The 20,349-nt window shown below is 53.6% G+C and overlaps 6 protein-coding genes across 6 annotated transcripts; 4 read left to right on the top strand and 2 right to left on the bottom strand.

Annotated features, from left to right (window-relative positions):
* Positions 1-6,498: 6,498 nt before the first annotated feature.
* Positions 6,499-7,521, bottom strand: RHO25_006323 (uncharacterized protein; the record flags this gene model as incomplete). The annotated part of the gene is made up of 1 exon (XM_023597158.2): positions 6,499-7,521. One exon carries the CDS (start codon positions 7,519-7,521, stop codon positions 6,499-6,501), a length of 1,023 nt encoding a protein of 340 aa, XP_023451664.1.
* Positions 7,522-9,537: 2,016 nt separating this feature from the next.
* On the top strand, positions 9,538-10,972 carry RHO25_006322 (uncharacterized protein; the record flags this gene model as incomplete). Its single annotated transcript, XM_023597157.2, has 2 exons — positions 9,538-10,022; positions 10,087-10,972. The coding sequence occupies 2 exons, from the start codon at positions 9,538-9,540 to the stop codon at positions 10,970-10,972; spliced, it is 1,371 nt and encodes a 456-aa protein (XP_023452398.1).
* A 297-nt stretch (positions 10,973-11,269) lies between these two features.
* RHO25_006321 (uncharacterized protein) lies at positions 11,270-11,659 on the top strand (the record flags this gene model as incomplete). Its single annotated transcript, XM_065602770.1, has 1 exon — positions 11,270-11,659. One exon carries the CDS (start codon positions 11,270-11,272, stop codon positions 11,657-11,659), a length of 390 nt encoding a protein of 129 aa, XP_065458842.1.
* Positions 11,660-12,231: 572 nt separating this feature from the next.
* RHO25_006320 (uncharacterized protein) lies at positions 12,232-16,278 on the bottom strand (the record flags this gene model as incomplete). Its single annotated transcript, XM_023597156.2, has 1 exon — positions 12,232-16,278. The coding sequence occupies one exon, from the start codon at positions 16,276-16,278 to the stop codon at positions 12,232-12,234; it is 4,047 nt and encodes a 1,348-aa protein (XP_023452227.1).
* A 197-nt stretch (positions 16,279-16,475) lies between these two features.
* On the top strand, positions 16,476-17,315 carry RHO25_006319 (uncharacterized protein; the record flags this gene model as incomplete). Its single annotated transcript, XM_023597155.2, has 1 exon — positions 16,476-17,315. The coding sequence occupies one exon, from the start codon at positions 16,476-16,478 to the stop codon at positions 17,313-17,315; it is 840 nt and encodes a 279-aa protein (XP_023452511.1).
* Positions 17,316-18,277: 962 nt separating this feature from the next.
* Positions 18,278-20,192, top strand: RHO25_006318 (uncharacterized protein; the record flags this gene model as incomplete). The annotated part of the gene is made up of 2 exons (XM_023597154.2): positions 18,278-19,290; positions 19,343-20,192. The coding sequence occupies 2 exons, from the start codon at positions 18,278-18,280 to the stop codon at positions 20,190-20,192; spliced, it is 1,863 nt and encodes a 620-aa protein (XP_023452486.2).
* Between the last annotated feature and the right edge of the window lie 157 nt (positions 20,193-20,349).

The following is a 20,349-nucleotide window of genomic DNA, read 5'->3' as shown; positions in this document are numbered from 1 at the left end:
CCCCAATAGTCGTAATATGAGGGCTGCTCGGAGGTCAGTGGGCTGTCACCGGGCCCCTTTGAAGCAGAGGGGATCTGTCATTCGGAGTCCCTGAGATTGTGGTAAGAGTATCACAACGATGTACTTCCAGGAAAGATCATGAACCATGTGAGTGAGTTACCCCTAAGGCATGACTGCCCATTTGAACAAATTGCGAAAGAGTTGCTCCGCGCTTTGCGTGAGCTCTGCTGTCGACGGACGTGGAAGGGCGGCACCATGCCCACACGTGGGCTCTTGACCACGCGTTGTAGCCTATGCCTAATGATGAGCATAGTGCGGTCCTTTGGGAAAAAGTATGGGCAAGGCCTCAGAACTGCCGCCGAGCAAAACCTCGCCGTGACCCGGGGATCTGCTGTGCCAGTATCATGACTGCAGTGTAAGAAAAAGTTGAGTCGGGTTCTGACATCTGCATAGGACAGGAAACATAAGAGGAGGGGTAAAATACTGCCAGCAATTTCGAGATGAAGGTCAGTACGGAAGGGATGTGGGCGCTCATCACAGTGAAATCGTCTCCATTCTGCTCGTCGCCTTTTGAACAAGGAAGAGGGCTTTTTGGCAAACTTCAAACCACCAAAGGTGACATTGGATATTCAGCATAGATGGTCTGAACTGCACAAAATGGGCCGGACCTGGACCTGCTCCACCGCCGACGTGGCACCGAGTCTGGCAAATCGGTCCTGCTGCCAAGTACGCGCAGCAAAGAAGCCGGGGAAAGAGTAGATGCCTGAAGAGAGATCGCACGAACCACAGGTGCCTCGGAGGCATCGCCTCGCATTCGTCCATCTTCTCGCGAGGCCAGCGGGTGGACGCAGATACGCAGAATTCTGGTAGCGAAGTAGAAGTGAAGTCCAGAGCCAGCGCATATATCTCCCGCGCTAAGCGCAAGCATTCCCAGCAGATCCATCGCGTCCAAGCAGCGTTATTGACTCGGTGGGCCATTTCATTCGCAAGACCGAGGCTCGACGCTTGCTAAAGACCGCATTTGGGACAAGGGAAGGTAACAAATGACCATCGTTGCCGTGGCGGGAGACACGAGGCAGACCAGGGGACTCTGCAAGCGCCGCACTCAAATGCAACTTCAGGTGCCTGTTTGGGTTGGAATCTTCAGTGTTCTCGCCAGGCGGGTCCCGGTAACCTGTGCGCTGGCGCTCGCCACGACGGCGCGCTGCATGGGCCTGTACATGCAGAGCTTGTCAATCGTCCCGTATCGTGCATGATCTGCTGCTTCCAAGATGTGCGGATTGTTGGCGGACCAGGCGGTCATCAGGCTGCGTCTAGCGAGCCTGCAGGAAGGCAGTTCTTGGGTCGCTGATCAGCGCTATCCCGTCTGCACCTCGTCGCTGTCAGCTGATGATGACCAGACGTCGAGAAATCGTGATCCAGTGGCTTGCCCATTGCAGTCAACGCAACTTCGGGCCTGAGATGTGGCATAAATTGAGCCGTGATTACCGGTACATCCACAGAATCGGGTGACTCGGCCAACCACAGTAATGCCGAGGTGAATTTCTCCGACTCCGTACCCGGTCTCTTCTCCCTCGTCAGCAAGGTGTCGATCAAGCTGCTCGCTCGCACCAACGTCACTCAAGCCTCATCCGCTGAGAAAGACGGAAATCTCCTGAGTATCTTTTCGCTGCAGCTCAGTACAACCATCGAGGTCGTGGTGAGGCCTTCCGCTGACAGCGATGTAACCATGGCATCGGGTAACTTTCTTCCGGCTAGCAGGCATCATGACCAAACACCGGCCACGGAGGCATCGCCGCTGACGTCGCGCTTATGGGGGCCATGAGCTTTCGTACCGTGGGAGGTCCGCAGCGTGTTTGCATCGCCCATGGTCTGCCATGCACCGCATGCAATCTCCACGATGCCGCTATATTGCCCATACCATGTCTTCGGAGACATTAGTCTACCATCCCGGGTGCAAAATGCGTCCTTCCGCTAGACTCCGTGGTGCTCGAGAAGCAGCAGTCCAAAGAAACCGAAAGCTCTTGCAAGACTTTTTCTCACCTGCCTGAGGCTATTCTTCGTGGCGCAACAGATTCCTGTTTTGGAGGCCGGGATCTCTGGTACTGACTTCATATTCATCTATGCTACCAGACTTGCGAGGTTCGTATTTCATCAATCTTCGGGCAGCATAGCCTTGGTCATATATGCTGCTGCCCTATGCCGGGGTCTTCCATATTGCTTGAGCTGGTCAGACTTCGCTTTAGATTACCAGATATATGAGCAAAAGCGGTCACCCGCTAGCGTGCGAGAGCGTGCTGTACACGGAGGACGAATAGCACGAAGCGCAGGTATTTGGATACGAGTGTCTCTTGGAAATGTTGCACCACGCGTGGTGAGTTTATCTTGAGTGTTGGCCGACGGCGAAGACGTGGCTTTTTCGGGCGACACTGGGCGTGATGCTATGATGCCAAAGAGTGCTGACCTATGCAATGTCAGCGCTTTTGGCCTGGCAAAGCTTGAGACAAGGCGACTGCCGACATGTGTCTCTTGTGCAGGCAGGACAGAACTTGTTAGGCGAATGCATCAACGCACAACAAACGTTGCACGTCTCTCCCACGCCTCTGATGCCTCGTCTGCCGGGCATATAGTGACAGCTCACTAGTGTAGCAGGGCAATCAATGTAACTTCCAGTAGCCCACAAGTAAGACGCCACCCTGCGACATGAACTAGTTGACGACTTGTCTCAGCAAGTCACAGCTCGTCGCTGCGCATTTCGAACAGAGCATTGGCCATCTCGCACGTTCCGTGACGATTGTGCTGAACCTAGGGAGACTGGAAAGCTGCTCCGTACGGATTGCCCTATTTGGGCTCGCAGTCAAGCATTCCAAGGACAGCCGCTGGCGTCCGCCACTCACGAAGCTGCCACCAGCCAGTCATAAAATTGTGCATCCAGCAATGGCACGAGCCCGGATAGTGCAAGTGGTTCAACGCAAGACAAAAAGTACCACCAAGGATGCTGAGTCCGACCAGGTTCCCTGCCAAACTTCACCGGCTTGACCTTGATTCAGCATTTGCTCGGTCTTGCGACTCGCAAACGTCGACACTCGAGTGCTTAGACTACCGGCAGTTGCGCAAGAACATGACAGCCGTTGGCGTCCGCGCAAGCTCGACAACTGACTGTCTTGCTTTTCAGCAAGCGCCACAAGCTAGAGCGCTAGCAGCACGGCATTCACTTTGAAGTGCGAAGCATATGAGTGCCTCATAAACTTACGCTGAACTTCCGCGCATGGCTTTGAAGCCTCCCAAAAATTATTCAAATGGCACAGATGTCGGTGGCCGGCTGTCGGTCGAAGCTGGCTTGGAAAGATCAGATCAGAGCAGCAGGTTGACTGTGGGTGCGTATTAAAAACGTCATGCTGGTCTTTGCGATATGTCGATACATGTATTGTGTTACAAAACACAAGAGTGGAAGGAAAGCACCGCTGGAAGCACTGGCGATTGCCGTCCCATGCAGTGCATGTCGCTCTTGCACGTCGATTGCACTTGCTCGCGCACCGCACACCGCCCATCACATACTTCACATCCACCCCGCCGCACTGACAACTGCACGACCATACGACCGACAGATCCTCACTCAATTTCCCAAGAACTGAAACAAAACGCAGACATCCACTAATGCCCGTCTGCTAGCTCTCTCGAATGGAGAGGAGGCATTCGCTGCACGAGGTTGACTTTCATCGCCTGCATTCATTTCAGACCTATCGGCGGCAGCACAACGTGCGGCGCACGCGAGTGCGAACGATGCACGAGCTATGGCAATTTGGTGAAATTGGCACTCGGTTGATCAACAGACTTTTCTGGTCATCAAAAGGAATCGTGATAGGTATGTATAGCTGAAACAAGCGCGGTGCGTGGCTGCGCGCGGACGCATGCACGTGTGGCCAGCCGTTAGCGTTCCAACAAGACTGAGCGAGTGAGGTGCTGGGAGAGCTCGAGAGGCGGTCTCTATTGTTCGAGGCTTTGTGCTGGAGAATCTGTGATCCAGACTTGACGATGCAGCAGAACAGCAATGCGAGAGGTATGACGATGCATTGAGCATCCTCTAGATATTGGATGGTCCAATCTGAGGCATGCAATTCCCTCTGGCGCGTCATCTATCGCCCTCCCACTGGAAGGAGTCATGGCGGACTTGGCTGCAATTTGGCCATCATCAGCAATACTCTGGGAAACCATCCACCAAATTGTGTTCTCATGTCCATCCGAAACATTATGCGGTCTCCCGCTAGAGCTCCAGCATTGTCGACAACTCTCAGCCAGGAAAGTGAGCAGACAAGAGGCTACGCGGTCTCAGCCACCGAATACGTTCTGCAAAGGGACCATCGGGAAGCCGGTTCCTAATGGACGCGCAGGAGAATGATCGGACACAGGCTTGAAGAAGCCATTCGTGTCCAACGTCGAACAACTTGTTGGTTCGAGCAGAACATTCTGCAGACACCCACTAGGATGACCATGAAAAGTACTTGCGCATGGCCAATGTTCCATTCCAAGGCATCACACAGGAGACACAATACGTATTTGTAGTCAGACCAGATCTCGGCTCCAGCACTTTGTTTGTTTCTGCCATTGCCCTGAGCCGTTTCCACCCACCCACCCAGCAGCCGACCACACCCTCCGGACCTCGGAGACTTTCCACATTGTAGGATTGCACAAGCAGTGCGTAATGTGAAACCTGGAACCGGCCAGCCAGTCACCTCTTAGCTGTCATCGGCTGTGACTGCTTCTGACGCAGGGTAAGAAACATGTCACAAGAAACGAGACTGCGTGCGAGCCACGAATCTGCACGGCACAGCACACCACTAGAAAGCGTATAACGGGAAGTCTGTCAGGAAACGAGCTTCGAGAGCTATCGCAGAGCTCGACGATCGCGGACCCCTCTCTATGCACTGTAGTGCACCCTGTTACTGACTGTGTGTGAAGTGGATGGCTTGGTGCTCCAGCTTGCCGGCGCTGTGGGCCCGGACATGAAATAGTAGTCCGAAGTGCTGGGGCAGCAGGCACGGAAGCAGAAGCACAAAAGAATGGTACTCCTTCGGCCAAGCCGTACCAGCGTACCACAGTCTCAGTACATCACTCAGCCACACAACCACCGATCCGGGCGCCCTTCAACGGCAAATCGACAAGTCTTCAACCACAGCCGCGTCGACGAAAATCGAACCCTTTTGACCACTGGAGTCTCGTGAATCGGAGGACCAACACTTGGCGGCATATTTCTGCAGCAGTAACGATTGCATGTATCGATACACTCGTCATTATTAGTGACACGTGCACATTGCGTGCGTACTAATGCTGCTGCTGCAAGAGCTAGCGACAGCGTGGCAATCATATATTACGTGCTTATATGCAGACATGGATTAGTCCTGTACCAGAAGCTGCCCAGTCAGTGTTGGGGGCCGACCTACTGGTTGGCTGGAGAGTTCAACCATGTGACAAGTGAGGTCCGTGGCCGGCCGGCAGTGAAACAGAATGCGGACATCCAGTAGGGTGCCAGAGCTTGGAGGGTCATACCTCGTGCGAGGGTTGGATGCCGCGGAAATCTCGTGTAAAGTGGTTGGAATTCTATTTCTCCCTAACGATGATGGTATTCACCGGTGTACCGTGTGCCGTGCATGATGCGGTCTTAAGCTAGTTTCTGAGAGCGTAGGGCCAGTTACGAACAGAAACTGGCAATTCGTAGTGGTAGGAGGCTGCGTTGGTCGATCAACGACTTGGTAGATAGCCATGGCTCCTTCTCATTGCGCATTTCCCACAAGACACCGGCCCAAAACGATCAAAGAATTCGAGACCGCAAGGACATCTCCGAACGATTTTCTTGTGCTCGTCGCGCTGCACATTTTTGATAAGCGGAACAAATGTGGCGTTGAACCAAGGCGCCTTGTCTACAAATCCTGCCGCCCACTTCTTCAGATCCTGCAACCATATTACAAAAGAGCAGGTAGCACATCAAAGCCACAATGTAAGTGCCCATGGTACAGCTGGAGCAGTACATACTTGAACCTACAGCTGCAGCAGGGCTGGCTGACGTGCAGCTCCCCAGCCACACGCTTGCTTCACCGTGGTTCGCCGAACTGTGGTTCTTCAGTACGACGGGATTCCGGGTTAAACGGGCCTGCGATCCGGGTAGAAGAGATCATTCTTCTGCTATCTCTAGATACTGCGAATGGACTTGGCGACGGACTTCGTCAATGCTGTGGTTCCCGTGGCTGTTTGCAGAGCATGGGAGCTATGACAATTCTCCACTTTGAGGAACTCGCTTCCAGGGTCGTGCACTTGGAGCTGAGAAACTATGGTTGTCTGTACATGATAGCTATTACTGATACACAGGAAACAAAGATCCTTTCCGTCCTCCACAGAGGTCTTTTTGTGGCGTTCATATCCAGAAACGCCGCGTCAGGTCATGCCGCTAATATCACATTCTGTCTTTATGTTGATTCCTTTCGCACTTCAGAGAGTGCTCGCCTACTTTCTCCTTCCCTGTTGCATGGCCAGAATTTGCACCATGCGGACAAAGATGTTGATGAAGTCGAGCTCCAGGGCAATGGACTCGTTCACGGCATCTTTCCTGAAGCGGCCTTGCTCAGCCATGCGTGCGTGCGCGAGAATCTTTTGCGTGTCGTAAAGGGTGAAGCCACCAAAGACGGCCAGACCGCCGTACAGCCAGAGGTTCTCCGTCCACATCAGGGCGCGGGTGGCGGTAGCTGGAAGGACGAGGGGAGCCAGACCGGAGAGAGCGACGATAGCGACACCGGCAAGCAGAGGACCACCGATGTACAGGTACTTCTCTTGCTTGGCAGTAGCTCCAACGAAGGCAATGGAGCCCATCATACCGACAGTGTAGAGACCAGCGCGGGCGAGAATGCCAGGAGCGAAGAAGAGCATGGGCGAGAGCAGAGCAGCTTGGGTCAAGTTGAAGCCTCCCCATAGAGCGTATTTGACGACGTAGTTATCCGGGCTGGTGGCGTAGCATCCCATCATTGTACCAATTGATCCCACGAGTCCAACACCGAGCACCAACCAAGGATTGGCGCTCATCAAGCGATAACTCCAGCCATTCATGTGCAGCGCGCGGGCAGCAACACCGATGATGCCGATACCCAAGCCGGTGTGGAGGAAGGTCTCATTGAGGTATGCGCGCTCATATGGTGGCATGCCGCCATCTTCACGGGTTTCGCGGTTGAAGACCAGATTGATAGCCAGGAGAGTTCCGCCGAAGATGGCACCGCCATAGATCAGGCGCTGTGTGAGGTTGCCTTGTGCGAGAGGGTTGGCGGGCGCGGAGGTCTGGTAGGTACGGCGGGAGGACTGCTGGAAGGCGGAGCGGATGACGCTTTGCTGGAGCGGCGTGAATTGCTTGGTCAGCGGTTGCTGGTATTGAGGCTTCGCCGCCGTCTGGAAGGAGCGGAATGCGGTTCGAGGGGCGGGCAGCTCTTTGGCAAGCGCCGACGCGAGGGCAAACGGTCGCCGCGCGATAAAGGTGGCCATGGTGTGTTGATGAACAGTCGTAGAGTCGTTGTCGACGGTGGCAGACGAAGGACGAAGTGTGCTATTGTACGTCACGACGTTGCTTGCCTGCCCCGCGCCACCTTCCTTCGGGAATCTTCCAATGCCAAGACCTTGCCTCAGTTACATCCGCCTCCACCTCACTTCAAGCATGTTTCGTATCATCGTATGTGCACTTACCCAACGCGATTCCATCTCACCGCCCTCAGATGACAGAAGTACGGACCCTCAAAATACATGTATGCTAGCGAGCGATGCATTGACGGGGCTGTCGCCTTGCAGATGCCGTTTGCCGTTGCTGTCCCGCCTCGATTCCAGACTCCCGAGCCACCGCAGGACCCTTCTATCAGCAAGAGACCGCATTCGCTGTATACTATGGCACGCCAGTGCATGTCCGCGTGACCATGAGTCGTATCCACAAATGGATCTCAAATTCTGCATCGCTCGAGAATCTGTCACCTCACCGGATGAGCAATCCCGCTTTCCGCGAGATGCGAACGTGGCAGGCCTAGCTGCCGCCATTGGCGAATGCATTTGACTTGCCAACAAGCTCTGGTCCTCTAGTGGCTGTCTACATGAGTCTCAGACTACTGTATAGACGTTGGCCAAAGATTTGCAGAGCAAGCGATGTTCCTATCTGTAAGTGGTTGACTACAGATGGTCGACTACTTCCCGATCTGCATATGCATCAACAACGGTACGCCAACAGCCGCCGTGTATGCATGGTCAAGAATGTCAAGCGAGTTGCGATGGCTCGCTCTCCAGGACCTCGTCAGACTGGAGCATTCGTGCAGACTCTCTTGCGTGTAGTGGCCAACTTTTCCATCGATGACCTTTCCCAACTGCCGCCTCAGCTCAACTCCGCTTCATCATGGCTGGATGTATCAGACAGGTATCTTGCCACCTGCGCTCGCTGATCTGTCCAGCCATATCCAGCACAACCCATTGCCAAACTGTGGGCGGCTAGTGCACGAGGTGCATTCAGTTCCATTCTGGCGGCTGCTTCCATCTCAATCATAGGCGCTATGAGTGCCTTGAGTACAGGACGCTAAGGGGTGTCTGCAGGAGTCTCATCTGCCAGCCATCTTTGCGCTCGCAACACTTGGAAGAGAGCAAGAGCGGAGCCAGGTCTCGTGGCCAGTAGCGGTTTGATGCTTACGAGTATCAACTTGCATGAATGGCACTGATGCATGTGACCTACATGCACTACGCCTATCGATGCTCGAAAATAGCCCCTTTTCCTTCAGCATTGTTGCAGTGCTCTTAGGTCAGACATCTGTCCTTCCTCCCATTCACTGAGTGTTGTCGACAGCATCGGCGTTGATAGCCTTTGACTCCATGACCTACTATTTCACACCGGGCATCTGTTCCTCTTGTCATAGAAAGATGTGTTTAACGATTGGCTCGAGGAAAGATTTGCTGGAATGAGGATATCAAATTTTGGTATCGTTGCTGATACTCGATGCTCAAAGTCACCACATGTCGTCCGCTATGCTACTGGCGTCCCAAGACAGTTCATATATTATGGCCCAGATGCAGAAGCAGGAACGAACGTAGTCACGGCCAGAGCCGCCCTTGGCATTTCTGGGGATTGTGGGGAGGCGCGTAAGCTGACACACGTGTTGGTGTTGCTGTGCTCAAGACTACCGCGATAATTTGACACCGGTTATTTCCTTGTTATTTCCTCAGAACTGCACTGTGCAGAACCGTGGCAAGCGTCGAGCAGCACAAATCATGCTGCGCCTGACGTCGGACGGGTCGTTACCGACGAGGACTAGTGCTCACAATTGATGAGAAATCGACACAGAACGTCGCACAAAGTTCATCAACCTCGGCCATGCAACAAAGTTCCCGTGCGGAGCTCAGCCGAGGGGAGCTCGTCCCCTACTCTACTTGTCAGTGTTGGCGACACATTTTCTAGCCAGCACATAACATCGCCTGTCAGCTCAGATTGCGAGACAAAGGACCACAGATACCACATCCTCATACACCGCCACCATGGAGATCAAGAAGCCCCAGCAAAACGCCTACGTGCTCGGCGTGGGTCTCACTCAGTTCATCAAGCCAAGACAGACCCGCTCATATGTCGAGATGGGCTTCGAGGCCGGCGTCAAGGCCATGTTGGACGCGCAAATCAACTACGACGACGTTGATTTGGGAGTCGGATGCTTCTGCATTGGCCCCACCTGCTCAGCACAGCGCGTCTTCTACCAATTCGGCATGACTGGCATTCCCATCTACAACACCAACAATGCCTGCGCCACTGGCTCGACAGGACTTCACATGGCAAGGACCATGGTGCGATCAGGCGCCGCAGACTGCGTCTTGGTCGTTGGATTTGAACAGATGCAGCCGGGCTCAATCAAGCTCGGATTCCAGGATCGCCCTGAACCAATGCAACTGAGTGCTCAGGTAATGGAGGAGGAGTACGGGGCGCACGACAGCCCGCGAAACGCACAATACTTTGCCAATGCTGGAAGAGAGTACATGAAGCTGTAGGTTCAGCTCAGCTACGCAGTGCTGGAAACAACGACTGACTTGTGGCAGGTACGGCGCGACAGCTGATGACTTTGCTGAGATTGGCCGCATTAGCCACAAGCACTCGGTCAATAACCCATACGCACAGTTCCGACAAGAGTACACACTGGACGAGATCAAGAACAGCACAATGATTCACTTCCCACTTACAAAGCTGCAATGCAGTCCAACATCCGACGGTGCAGGAGCCGCCGTTGTTGTGTCAGAACGTTTCATCAAGGAGAAGAGACCACATCTTTGGGAGCAAGCCATCTTGATGGCCGGACAGCAGCTGCAGACGGATGACGATACTCTCTTCTCCAGAAGCGCCATGGACCTCGTTGGTTACGGCATGACCAAGAGAGCTTCGAGAATGGCCTACGAGGAAGCCGGTATTACCGCAAAAGACATCGGGGTTTGCGAACTTCACGATTGTTTCTCGGCGAACCAAATGGCTCTCATTCAAGGATTGGGGTTCTGCGAGGAAGGCAAAGCTCATGAAATGGTTCGAAATGGAGATATCACATTCGGCGGCAAAGGTCCAGTCATCAACCCATCTGGCGGTCTTATCTCAAAAGGACATCCACTTGGCGCCACAGGCCTCGCACAATGCGCAGAGCTCACATGGCAGCTTCGTGGCTGGGCCAACACCCGACATGTCGATACGAGGGCAGCCCTCCAACACAATCTCGGTCTCGGTGGATGCGTTGTCGTAAATGTCTACAAGCGTGCTGATGGAAAGCCCAACAAGAAACTGACCGATGCGGAAGCCATTAAGGGCACAGCGTGGACATACAACCCAGCGACTGCGGCCAAGACACCTTCAATGCAGGAGTCAGAGAAGGTTAGGAGTTACAAGGCTTCCGTGCAGTATGCTCTTGGAGATACTCCAGAGAAGATCCAGAGCAGGCTGTAAGTCAATCTAGTTAAGTAGCTCTGTTGTTTGATGACAAAATTATATACCAGTGCATCGCGACATGATCGCGATCTCTGGTATTTTGAACTTTCACGTTCGTGTTGCGATTTGCGAAGTGCCCTTTCCGCCTACCCGTAAGCACCTAATAACCAGAGTACGACCCATGGTAGACAGGGCTCCGAAAGTTGCATGGGTTGGAAACAAAAGGCTATCGGTACCCCTCGGCTGGCTAGACATCGCAACCACAGCTGTCCTAGACCCCGCCAGCGGATTCATCCCTATTCTCAAGACACAAATATGAGTGCTTTCTCGTCGGAACTCGTCAACGAGAGCGCATCGTCAAGACATTCCACCATCAAATGTAAGGAAAACGATACAAATGCCATCATGGATCCTCGCCATCCGCACATCAAATGTGAGGAAGAGGATACAACTGCTATCTGGAATCTCCGCCATCCGCACATTAAGTATGAGGAAATCGACACAAATGCCATCATGAATCCTCGCGATCCGCACATCAAATATGGGCAAACCGATACAAACATCATCACGCATCCTCGCGACCCGCATCCTGCCCTACTCAATCCACCACCCTGTCCCAGCGGCAACTGCAGCGAATACACACAGAAACAATTCGTAGAAGCAGAAAATCCAAACGGAAACGCAGGACGTCCATACTACACTTAACCGATGTGCAATCGATTCGTCTGTTTCGGCGATATGCGAGGGATCCATATAGCAAACCCAGAATGCTGGTGCGGTGGTTTTCAGCTGAGCCGTTTGCAAGTCTGTGGAGAGAAGACGAAAGTTCCGAGAGCGCTGTATTATACGTGTGCGCTTGGACAGTGTAATTTCTTCGATTATTGCAGAGATGAGTGGGGTGAGATCTTTCAATTACGGGGAGGTCCGTTGGTGGAGAAGGAAATGTGTGAGATGGGGTTGTGAAGAGTATGTTCGGGATGGGTTTGCAATGATTAGGGTGACTTTGTTTCTGTAATGGGGTTCCGGACGTGTTCAGGCATGCTGTAATCTCGAGGAGCCTGCAATGATGAGACATGCATTCGGGAGCAAAGTAGTCTTACCCAACAGTGCTCCCCAAGTTTCGCCAAAAGCAAGACCTCATTTTCGTTGGGTCGGGAGGCCACATCTAACAATAGGCAGGGACGAGGAAAATTTCATGGAGAAGAGAGTCGACAGCTTTACAGTTGCCTTCGTGCCATAATGGACGTCACATGCAGGAAATGCATTGCACTGCCTACTCACAAGCCCTCCCTGGCCACCAACCTCAGAGGCTTAACCATAATCCTCCGGTAATAGATATCTACCCACTCGATTTCCGCCTCCCAAATATCTCCCTGCATGACCTCAGGCAGCCCAGTGTCTACATCAGTTGGTCTACTCATCTCCACCGACAAATTCAGCTCCATAGAAGTAGCATGCACTCTATGGTAACCATCCAACTCAGGACGAGATTGAACGAAACAATTCAAAGTCTTGAACGGCAGACCGCCTTGACCGGGCGGGAGACTACCCGGAAAGGTTTCAGGAGAAGAGCGGTCGGGAAGAGGGCCAGATCCACCTTCTTTGAAGTGATGCATGCGGAAAAGGAGCATAGAAGCCCAATGGCTGTTGGAGTAGCGCTTGGCCCTCGTGATCATGTTCTCGCGAGGTTGAAGACCCAACATGATAGTTTCGAGAATCTGGTTACTGAAAGGAAGGAAGCGGCGGTCGTGTTGAGTCTTGTCGTCAGGCGGGACAATGAGACTTTGACCAGTGGTAGCTTCCCAACGTATTGCAGCTTCGATTTGCCAGTGCAGAATCATATCACCGTATCTGCGCAAAGGAGACGTGACTTTAGCGTAATGATCCATACCAAGATAATCGTGCTTGAGCGGTCTCGTGCGGAGCACAGTGTATCCCATAGACTGCAGATAGGGAATACCCAGATGCATTGGGAGTTGCTTTCCCTGCGCGAGGAGCTCCTCCCACCGTTCCTTCTTTGGGTGCTCGGCATTTGCGCTGATCGACGTGGTCCCTCGATAAATTGCTGGAATTTGGCGCTGTGCACAGTATATGGCCGCGATTTCTGAACAAAGCAACATGGACTCGCTCACGAGTACTTGAGCTTGACTCCGAGAAGCCGTGAACCAATTTTTCATTCGCTGAGTCTGGAGCTGGATGACTGGATCGCCATATACAGTCCTGGACCCACTTCGGTAAGGGTGATCCCACGCTAGTCCGGTCCCACGTGTACTCTGCCATACAGCCATTTCTGGTTGTGCTAGCTCGAAGAAGATACCACCAGCACGTTTACGAATGGCAGATCGCGCTTGAGCAAGATCCATGATTCGCTGTAAATCATTACGGTTCTGCTCCGTGAGAGAAGAAGCGTTACTTGGAGGGTTGCGATCTGGAGGCGGCATGCCCCCGACGGTGAGGATGAGTCGCTCTTCTGCTTCCGGGTCTTTGCCGAACACTTGACTCTCGAGTTCATCGTAAGTGACGCGCAGAACGTTTCTGATAATGCCTGCAGTGACTTTGTGATCGAGTGTCTCGCCGTCCGAGTTAAGCTTCGCACTGAACGTCAAGCACGGTCTGTCCGGTGCCAAACTGAAGTGAGATTTGGTAGCCCATCGCGGCAGCATCATGTAGGCGCGCTCCGGCATGTAAATTGTCTCCCCCATGTGACGTGCCATCTTTGCGAGAGGATGGTCTCGAGAGAAGAATGCCGTTGGGTTGGCAATATGCACGTGGAGCCATTGCTGCTGCCTTCCCTGCGAATCCACTCCTGCGTCTTCGATTGATATTCCATCGTCAATCTCCTGTGCGCTGGCATCATCGATGCAATAGACGGGCAGAGCTTTCCAGTCATGCCGAAGATCTGACAAAGAGTCACGAAGGTTGTGATTGGATCTCATAGTCAGCAGGGTCGACATCAGGTTTTGAAGTGGTTTGCTGTGCTGTGAGCTCGGCAGAAGCAGATGCTGGTCGAAACGAACACGGTTCTCGTGAGGCATGATGGCACCCAGCTCCTGCAGAAACAGAAAGCCAATGTGTTGCCCGAGCTCCAGACCCGAGTACAAGTCAAGAGCGTTTAGTATGAGTGGCGGCAAGCTCAATAGACGCGGCAATCCGGCGTACAATTGACTGCAACACCAGCCTTCAATAAACTTGACAATTTCCGCTTCGTGCTCGGTGAAAAGCTGCTCTGTCTCCACTTTGAAGCTTTCACTAGTCGATGTAATGGGCAGCCGCGTCTTGCTAGGACCAACGTTGCCCGCCTCGGGCACTGGTTCTCGATTTTGTCGCTGCTTGGCAACGATTGTACGAGACTTGTCGATGAAGCCGTACAAGATTTGAGCGCCCTTCAACGGCTTGTGCCTCCCACGTCGATTTTCATCCATGCTTGCTCGCAGTGCCAGGTCATCTTGCCATTCTCTGATCCAGTCACGCACTTTCTCCACCATTCGGACTTGCTGCTTACTGCGGATCTGCATGTAACCTGTCAAGCGATGAGAACGGCGATCGATGTTGAAAGCGAAGCCGCCGTTGGCCAAGGCCTTGCGAACGGTGAACAGTGCGGGCAATGGCAATTTGTCGGCCGGAGTCTTGAGAAGGGCGGTAGCAGCTGACACCAGCGAGCCATACCGCAGATCTGTTTCGTGAGCAAGAACATTATGAGCATCGTCCAAAGCACTGGCATTGCGGCGATAGATCTCCCGCACTTCATCAGAGAAGACCTGCAGGCGAGCAATCAAGGGGCCGGTAATTTCTCGGGGAACATCAAGGTCTTCAGTGTAAGCCTGGACTCGCAGCTGCTCGAGGTCGAGAGCCGTCTCTGGCTTGGGGAGGTGCTTCATCAGAGGCTCCAGCTCCTTCGGGTCAATCCATCCGGACACACTGTACGGTACAGCGGCATCGTGCACATGGGTCCATCGTCCATTCAAGGTCAGATACTGACCAAGGCCTTGGGCAACTCGCTGGATGTATATTGCCATTGTGCTTTCCCTTTCGGACATGGAAAATGTCAGCTCCACCAGATCCCCTGGCTGCATAAAACGACTCTGCTCTTTCGATGTCCCTTCGAACCCTTCTTTTCCGAGTTGCTCCATAAACGCGGCGCGGCCTTGTTCTTCTTCTGCCCGCTGTGCTTGCTGGTTCATGCTCCTTTCACTGGGAAGTCGGGTCAAGCTATTGTATGGTGACTCTTCGTCGTATGGTAAATCTTCTTGGGGCAGCTCGGGCATGATATCTTCTTCATGGCCGTGCAGTTCTTGCCATTGGCGCAGCTGGGCCCGGATGCCACCCGCCTTTTCTGTAGCGCCTTCCTGTGCCAAATCGGTCCCCATGTCATCGTGCTGTTCATGCGCGACAGCGTGCTGGTTGATTCGACGCAGCGAGTGGAACGTGCGCATACCTTGTGTTTGAGTTCCTGGAGGCGGCGATGCGAAAGCACTCTTTGCAGGAAAAGGTCTCGACTGCAACAAGTGATTGAAAGTCGACTCATAGCTAACAGGCTGAGTTGGTCGCGACGCTGCGTGTCGCGCACGCTGCTGCGAAACAGCCGACAAGAAATCGAGCTCACTAGAGCTGGATCCCGTGATATGCAATGGACGATGAGACAACGTAGGCTTTGAGGCGCGGCCTTCTGCAGAGCTGTATTTCTTACGCCATGAAACCGAACTCAAGTTCTCCTCTTCACCTTTCCCTCCACCATCATCGCTCGGATCTGCTCTGAACAACTTGTCGACGTCAATGGCCCGGAGAGCGGGATGTGACCGGTCAGCATTGTTCGGAGCGCGGAAGACGGATCCGCTCTGTTGCGCCAATGCGCCATCTCTCTTGCGCTCTTGCAGTCGCTCTAGTTGTGCCTTGGACACTTCATTGCGTCGTTGGCTGAGTGTCAACCACTTGTCGACAGGTTTCGATGCTTGCTGTCGAGCACGGGCGACGGGTTTGCTCTGTTGCGCCAATGCTTTATGTCTCTTGCGCTCTTGCAGTCGCTCGAATTGTGCCTTGAGTGTATCATAACGTTGTTGGCTCAGTGTTAACCGCTCATCGACAGATTCCGATGCTCGTTGTCGAGCGCGGATCTGGTCCTTGGGGCGCTTGTCTTCTCGCTCCTGACTCTTGTCTTGCGACTGCCTGCCATCGTGCAGCTCCTCGTCCGGCTTCTCAGCGGTCGCCGCAGTGTGCTTGCCTCTTCGAGGCCGTCGTTGTAGTTGCTGTGCTTGGGCTCTACAGCTCCAGCACACGTAGGCATTCGTTTTTGCCGGGCGGATGGCGCCATGCCGACTTCCCAGCATTCTACAATGGATGCACAGTCAGAAGTGGCGATGCGAGAGGGAAGCACACAGCACTTCTCAAAGTCATCGACGTGCATGGCTGGTCCGTGCGCTCGGAGGTGTCTTCCCCAACTCCGCAGCTTCACGCACACCTCTCTATCCATCCACCAAGACCAGCTTCCGACCAAGTGCTGGAAGGAGCCAAGCTGTCTGTCAGGATGTGGTGGAAACGCAGTGAAGAGGCTGCGCCACCGGCTGCTGCTCTGCAAACACCACCTCCTCCGCCGCCCTCGCCGCCGATCGATGCCCTCCCGGTGCTTCCCATCCCGCACTCCATGCCAGAACCTCAGTCGCAACTAGAGCAACCTCGCACGCCCATCCAGCTCCGCAATGATGCCGAACGCCTCTCTCTTCCGCTGTATTCTCGCCTCCCTCTCTCCATCACCATCGCCTCCGTGACAGGGCTGCTCCTCGGTCTTGCCAAAGGCTCTCAAGACACAAACTTCCGCTTCCGCGCCGAAAATGCTCACCGCTTACCTACGACACAGCAAGGCTGGTTCCTGTACCACAAGTCCAAGAACTACAATATGATGCTTGGCGGAATCAAGGAAGGTACGAGGCAGAGTCTCAAATTTGGAGCGTGGACCGGGTTGTTCTTCCTACTAGAAGAAGGCGTTGATCGTGGCAGAGCGGCAGGGAGAAGGATGTGGGGCAGGTTCTGGGGCGGAGAGTGGAAGAGCGGAGCGCGAGAGATGAGATTGGCGAGTGCTGCATTGAGCTTAGACGATGAAGAGCATGAGGAAGAAGAGATCGTGAGAGATTCGAGGGACTGCTTCAGTTCCATGTTGGCTGGTTTGGGTATCGCAGGAATGTTCAGCGCGTGGAACAGATTTCCTGTACCTACGGCAGCCAGGACGGCCAAAATGGGCGCAAAGGCCGGCTTAGCATTTGGTGTGTTGCAGGATATGGTCAGCCTGTCGAAGGGCAGGAGGGTGGGCTATGTCGAATTCGTAAAGAGGCTCGCTGGAGATGGCCACGACGAGGAGCTCCCAGGATGAAAACTTCATGGCGCAATGTCGACGCCCGACACGTCTCTCCTTTAGCGCATGCGGACCTGGACACCAGCATGGCTGTGTCGGCTTTACTGGAGTAACACCTGCCTATTTGACGCTGATACGGCCAAGTGCGTCAGAGATCAGTGCAGGCAAACACCGACCACACTTTCGAGTAGGGATTGTGCCAGCCACGTCCCATATCTGGAGACAACGCGCACTCGCATGTATCCGGATCGAATGACCTTTTTGCACAGCAGAAGATGAAAGACGCGCTGAAGCTCAAGCATGCTAGCAACACAACACATGCCTCAACTGTGTAATCAAGACAGTATGCACGCATGCCGGACATTCGGCCGTCTACGACTGGCTGGCTAGAACACACAGCATACGATGATGGTCTCAGCCAGCTTGTCATGGAACGGGTCTGTCCAAGCTCAGCTCGTAGCGGCGCATAACTACCTCCACATGCTATCGACAAGAGCCAATCTACGCATTGGAGACGGGAGGGGGAAATGCACCGCGTTTCTGAGACTATTCAGTCAGCTACAGTACATGGCTGCAAGTCGTTCCAGCTCCATGCAAGCCGTCGGCCAATCCGAAAGCCCCCAATTTGTGGCTGACGGCGGCTTGTGGAACTTCACTCCATATATTCCAAAATAGTCTTCAGCCTCACAACGTGGGAAGCACGAGGAGTAACGCCAAGCGCTTCGCTAATGCAATGCAAGTTCCTCGAGCTGTGCGCCACCGCGGTCTCCATCAGCTGAGCCCTTCCAAACACGGTGAGCGCATACTGTTCTAGATTGCCAGGCTGAAGCCCATGCACTCGAGACACTTCCGCAGGCGCAGGAGCTACAGCATGGCGCGGTCAGCTCATGGCTGCGCATCCATCTCAATTGTGTATAGATAGAGCGGTAGGCCCTCTCCCACATCTGGCATCGTATCCTCCTTGTCCTCTAGCCATCACCATGGTTTATACATTTGGTCAACGAGTGCTGGTCGCTCTGTTCAAGGCTGTGAATGCCATCATTGCATGGCACAAACTACCCCCGTTAATCGGTGCGCTCAACTTGCTAGCCTTGCGAGATGAGTTGCGAGAGAAGAACTTATATGATACCTACCCAACCGAAGATTTCCAGGGCACGACGAAGAGTGATCCGATTGTGGACACAAAGTTTATCTGTGCGCGGAACAGCGATGGCCTTCACAACGATCTCGAAAGACCAAAGATGGGCTGCGCAGCTATGCGCTTCGGGCGAAATGTCCCTCGCCAGTATACTGCACCTCCAAGTGACCACGACCTCATGACCCCCGATCCAAGACTTGTCAGCGCCAAGCTGTTGCAACGTACCGAATTCAAGCCTGCCACCATCGTCAACTTGCTCGCCGCCGCGTGGATTCAGTTTCAGGTTCACGACTGGGCGCAGCACACCAATTCCAAGACCAAGTTCCATCACATCCCTCTCAAGGCCGACGATCCTTGGCCAGAGAATCCTATGAAGGTCGCCAAGACCGTGCAGGATGAACCACTTGACGAGGAGGACCAGAAGTACCCTGCGTACAAGAACGAGAACACTCATTGGTGGGATGCCTCGCAGATCTATGGCTCCACTGAAGAGGCCACTCGCAAGCTACGTGGCAAGCATCAGGATGGCACTCTGGACGTGGATCGCATCGAGGGAGAGCACTTCTTGCCTCGAGGACATGATGGCATTCCGAAGACTGGCTTCAAGGAAAATTGGTGGCTTGGTCTGGAGCTCCTGCACACTCTGTTCGCTCTCGAGCACAATGCTATCTGTAGCATGCTGAAGACCAAGAACCCCAGTTGGAGCGGCGATGAGATCTTCGATGTCGCTCGTCTGATCAATTGCGCTCTTATGGCGAAGATCCATACCATTGAGTGGACACCTGCCATTCTTCCCCACCCTACTCTTGACATTGGTATGAACGCGAACTGGAGTGGCCTCCTTGGCCCATCTTGGTGAGTCGTATGGCTCACTTCATGTGAGAGTTATGCCAACTAACACGCGCAGGTCAAAACTCTTCTCCAACTTCGGCAAAAGCGAAGCCTTCACCGGCATCCCTGAATCCGGCGCCGACTCTGGCAAGACCCCTTACTGTCTGACCGAGGAGTTTGTCTCGGTCTACCGCCTCCACAGCCTCATTCCCGATGATGTTGCCTTCTTCAAACTCCGTACTGGAGAACACACTTCCAACATCCCCATCCAAGACATCGCCTTTGAGAATGCTCGCTCTGTTTTCGAAGGTCCACAAAACCTCAACTTTGCCGACGCCTTCTACTCCTTTGGCATCAACTTCCCCGGCGCCATCACCGCGCACAACATGCCGTCTTTCCTCCGCGATCTCAAGAAGCCCGATGGCGAGCACCTCGACATGGGCTGCGTCGATGTCCTCCGTGACCGGGAACGTGGAGTACCTCGCTACTGCCAATTTCGCCGCCTCTTCCACATGCCAGTGCCAAAATCTTTCTCCGCACTGACAGGCGGCAACGCTACCCTCGCTACCGAACTGTCTCAAGTCTACGATGGCGATATCGAAAAGGTCGATCTCCTTATCGGATGCCTGTGCGAACCACTTCCCAAGGGTTTCGGATTTTCTGACACGGCTTTCCGAGTCTTTATCCTTATGGCTAGCCGTAGATTGAAGAGCGATCGCTTTATCGCAAGTGACTTCAAACATGAGATTTATACGAAAGAGGGGATCGATTGGGTGCAGGATAATGATATGAGGGATGTGCTGGTCAGGCATTTCCCAGACTTGAGGGCTCCATTGAAGGATGTGAAGAATGCCTTTGCACCTTGGGGAAAGGTGGGACGGACAGAGGAGTATCGGGGTGTGCAGATTACGGCACCGGAGAAGTAAACAATTTGGGATCGTTACTTGGAGACCAGACCTTGATGCCAGTGAATTACCGTAGTAAGATGTGAATTCTATGGCAGGATAACCTTACGTCCTGCTTCGTTCATGCTGCATGTGTCTGCTTCATATCTGACTCGACGTTTTGAAATCTTGGTATTAC

This window comes from Cercospora beticola, chromosome 4, assembly GCF_033473495.1.
Source record: "Cercospora beticola chromosome 4, complete sequence".
NCBI classification, from domain to species: domain Eukaryota; kingdom Fungi; phylum Ascomycota; class Dothideomycetes; order Mycosphaerellales; family Mycosphaerellaceae; genus Cercospora; species Cercospora beticola.
Note: the sequence above shows the minus strand (reverse complement) of the source record. Positions and strands in the feature narration are given on the sequence as shown.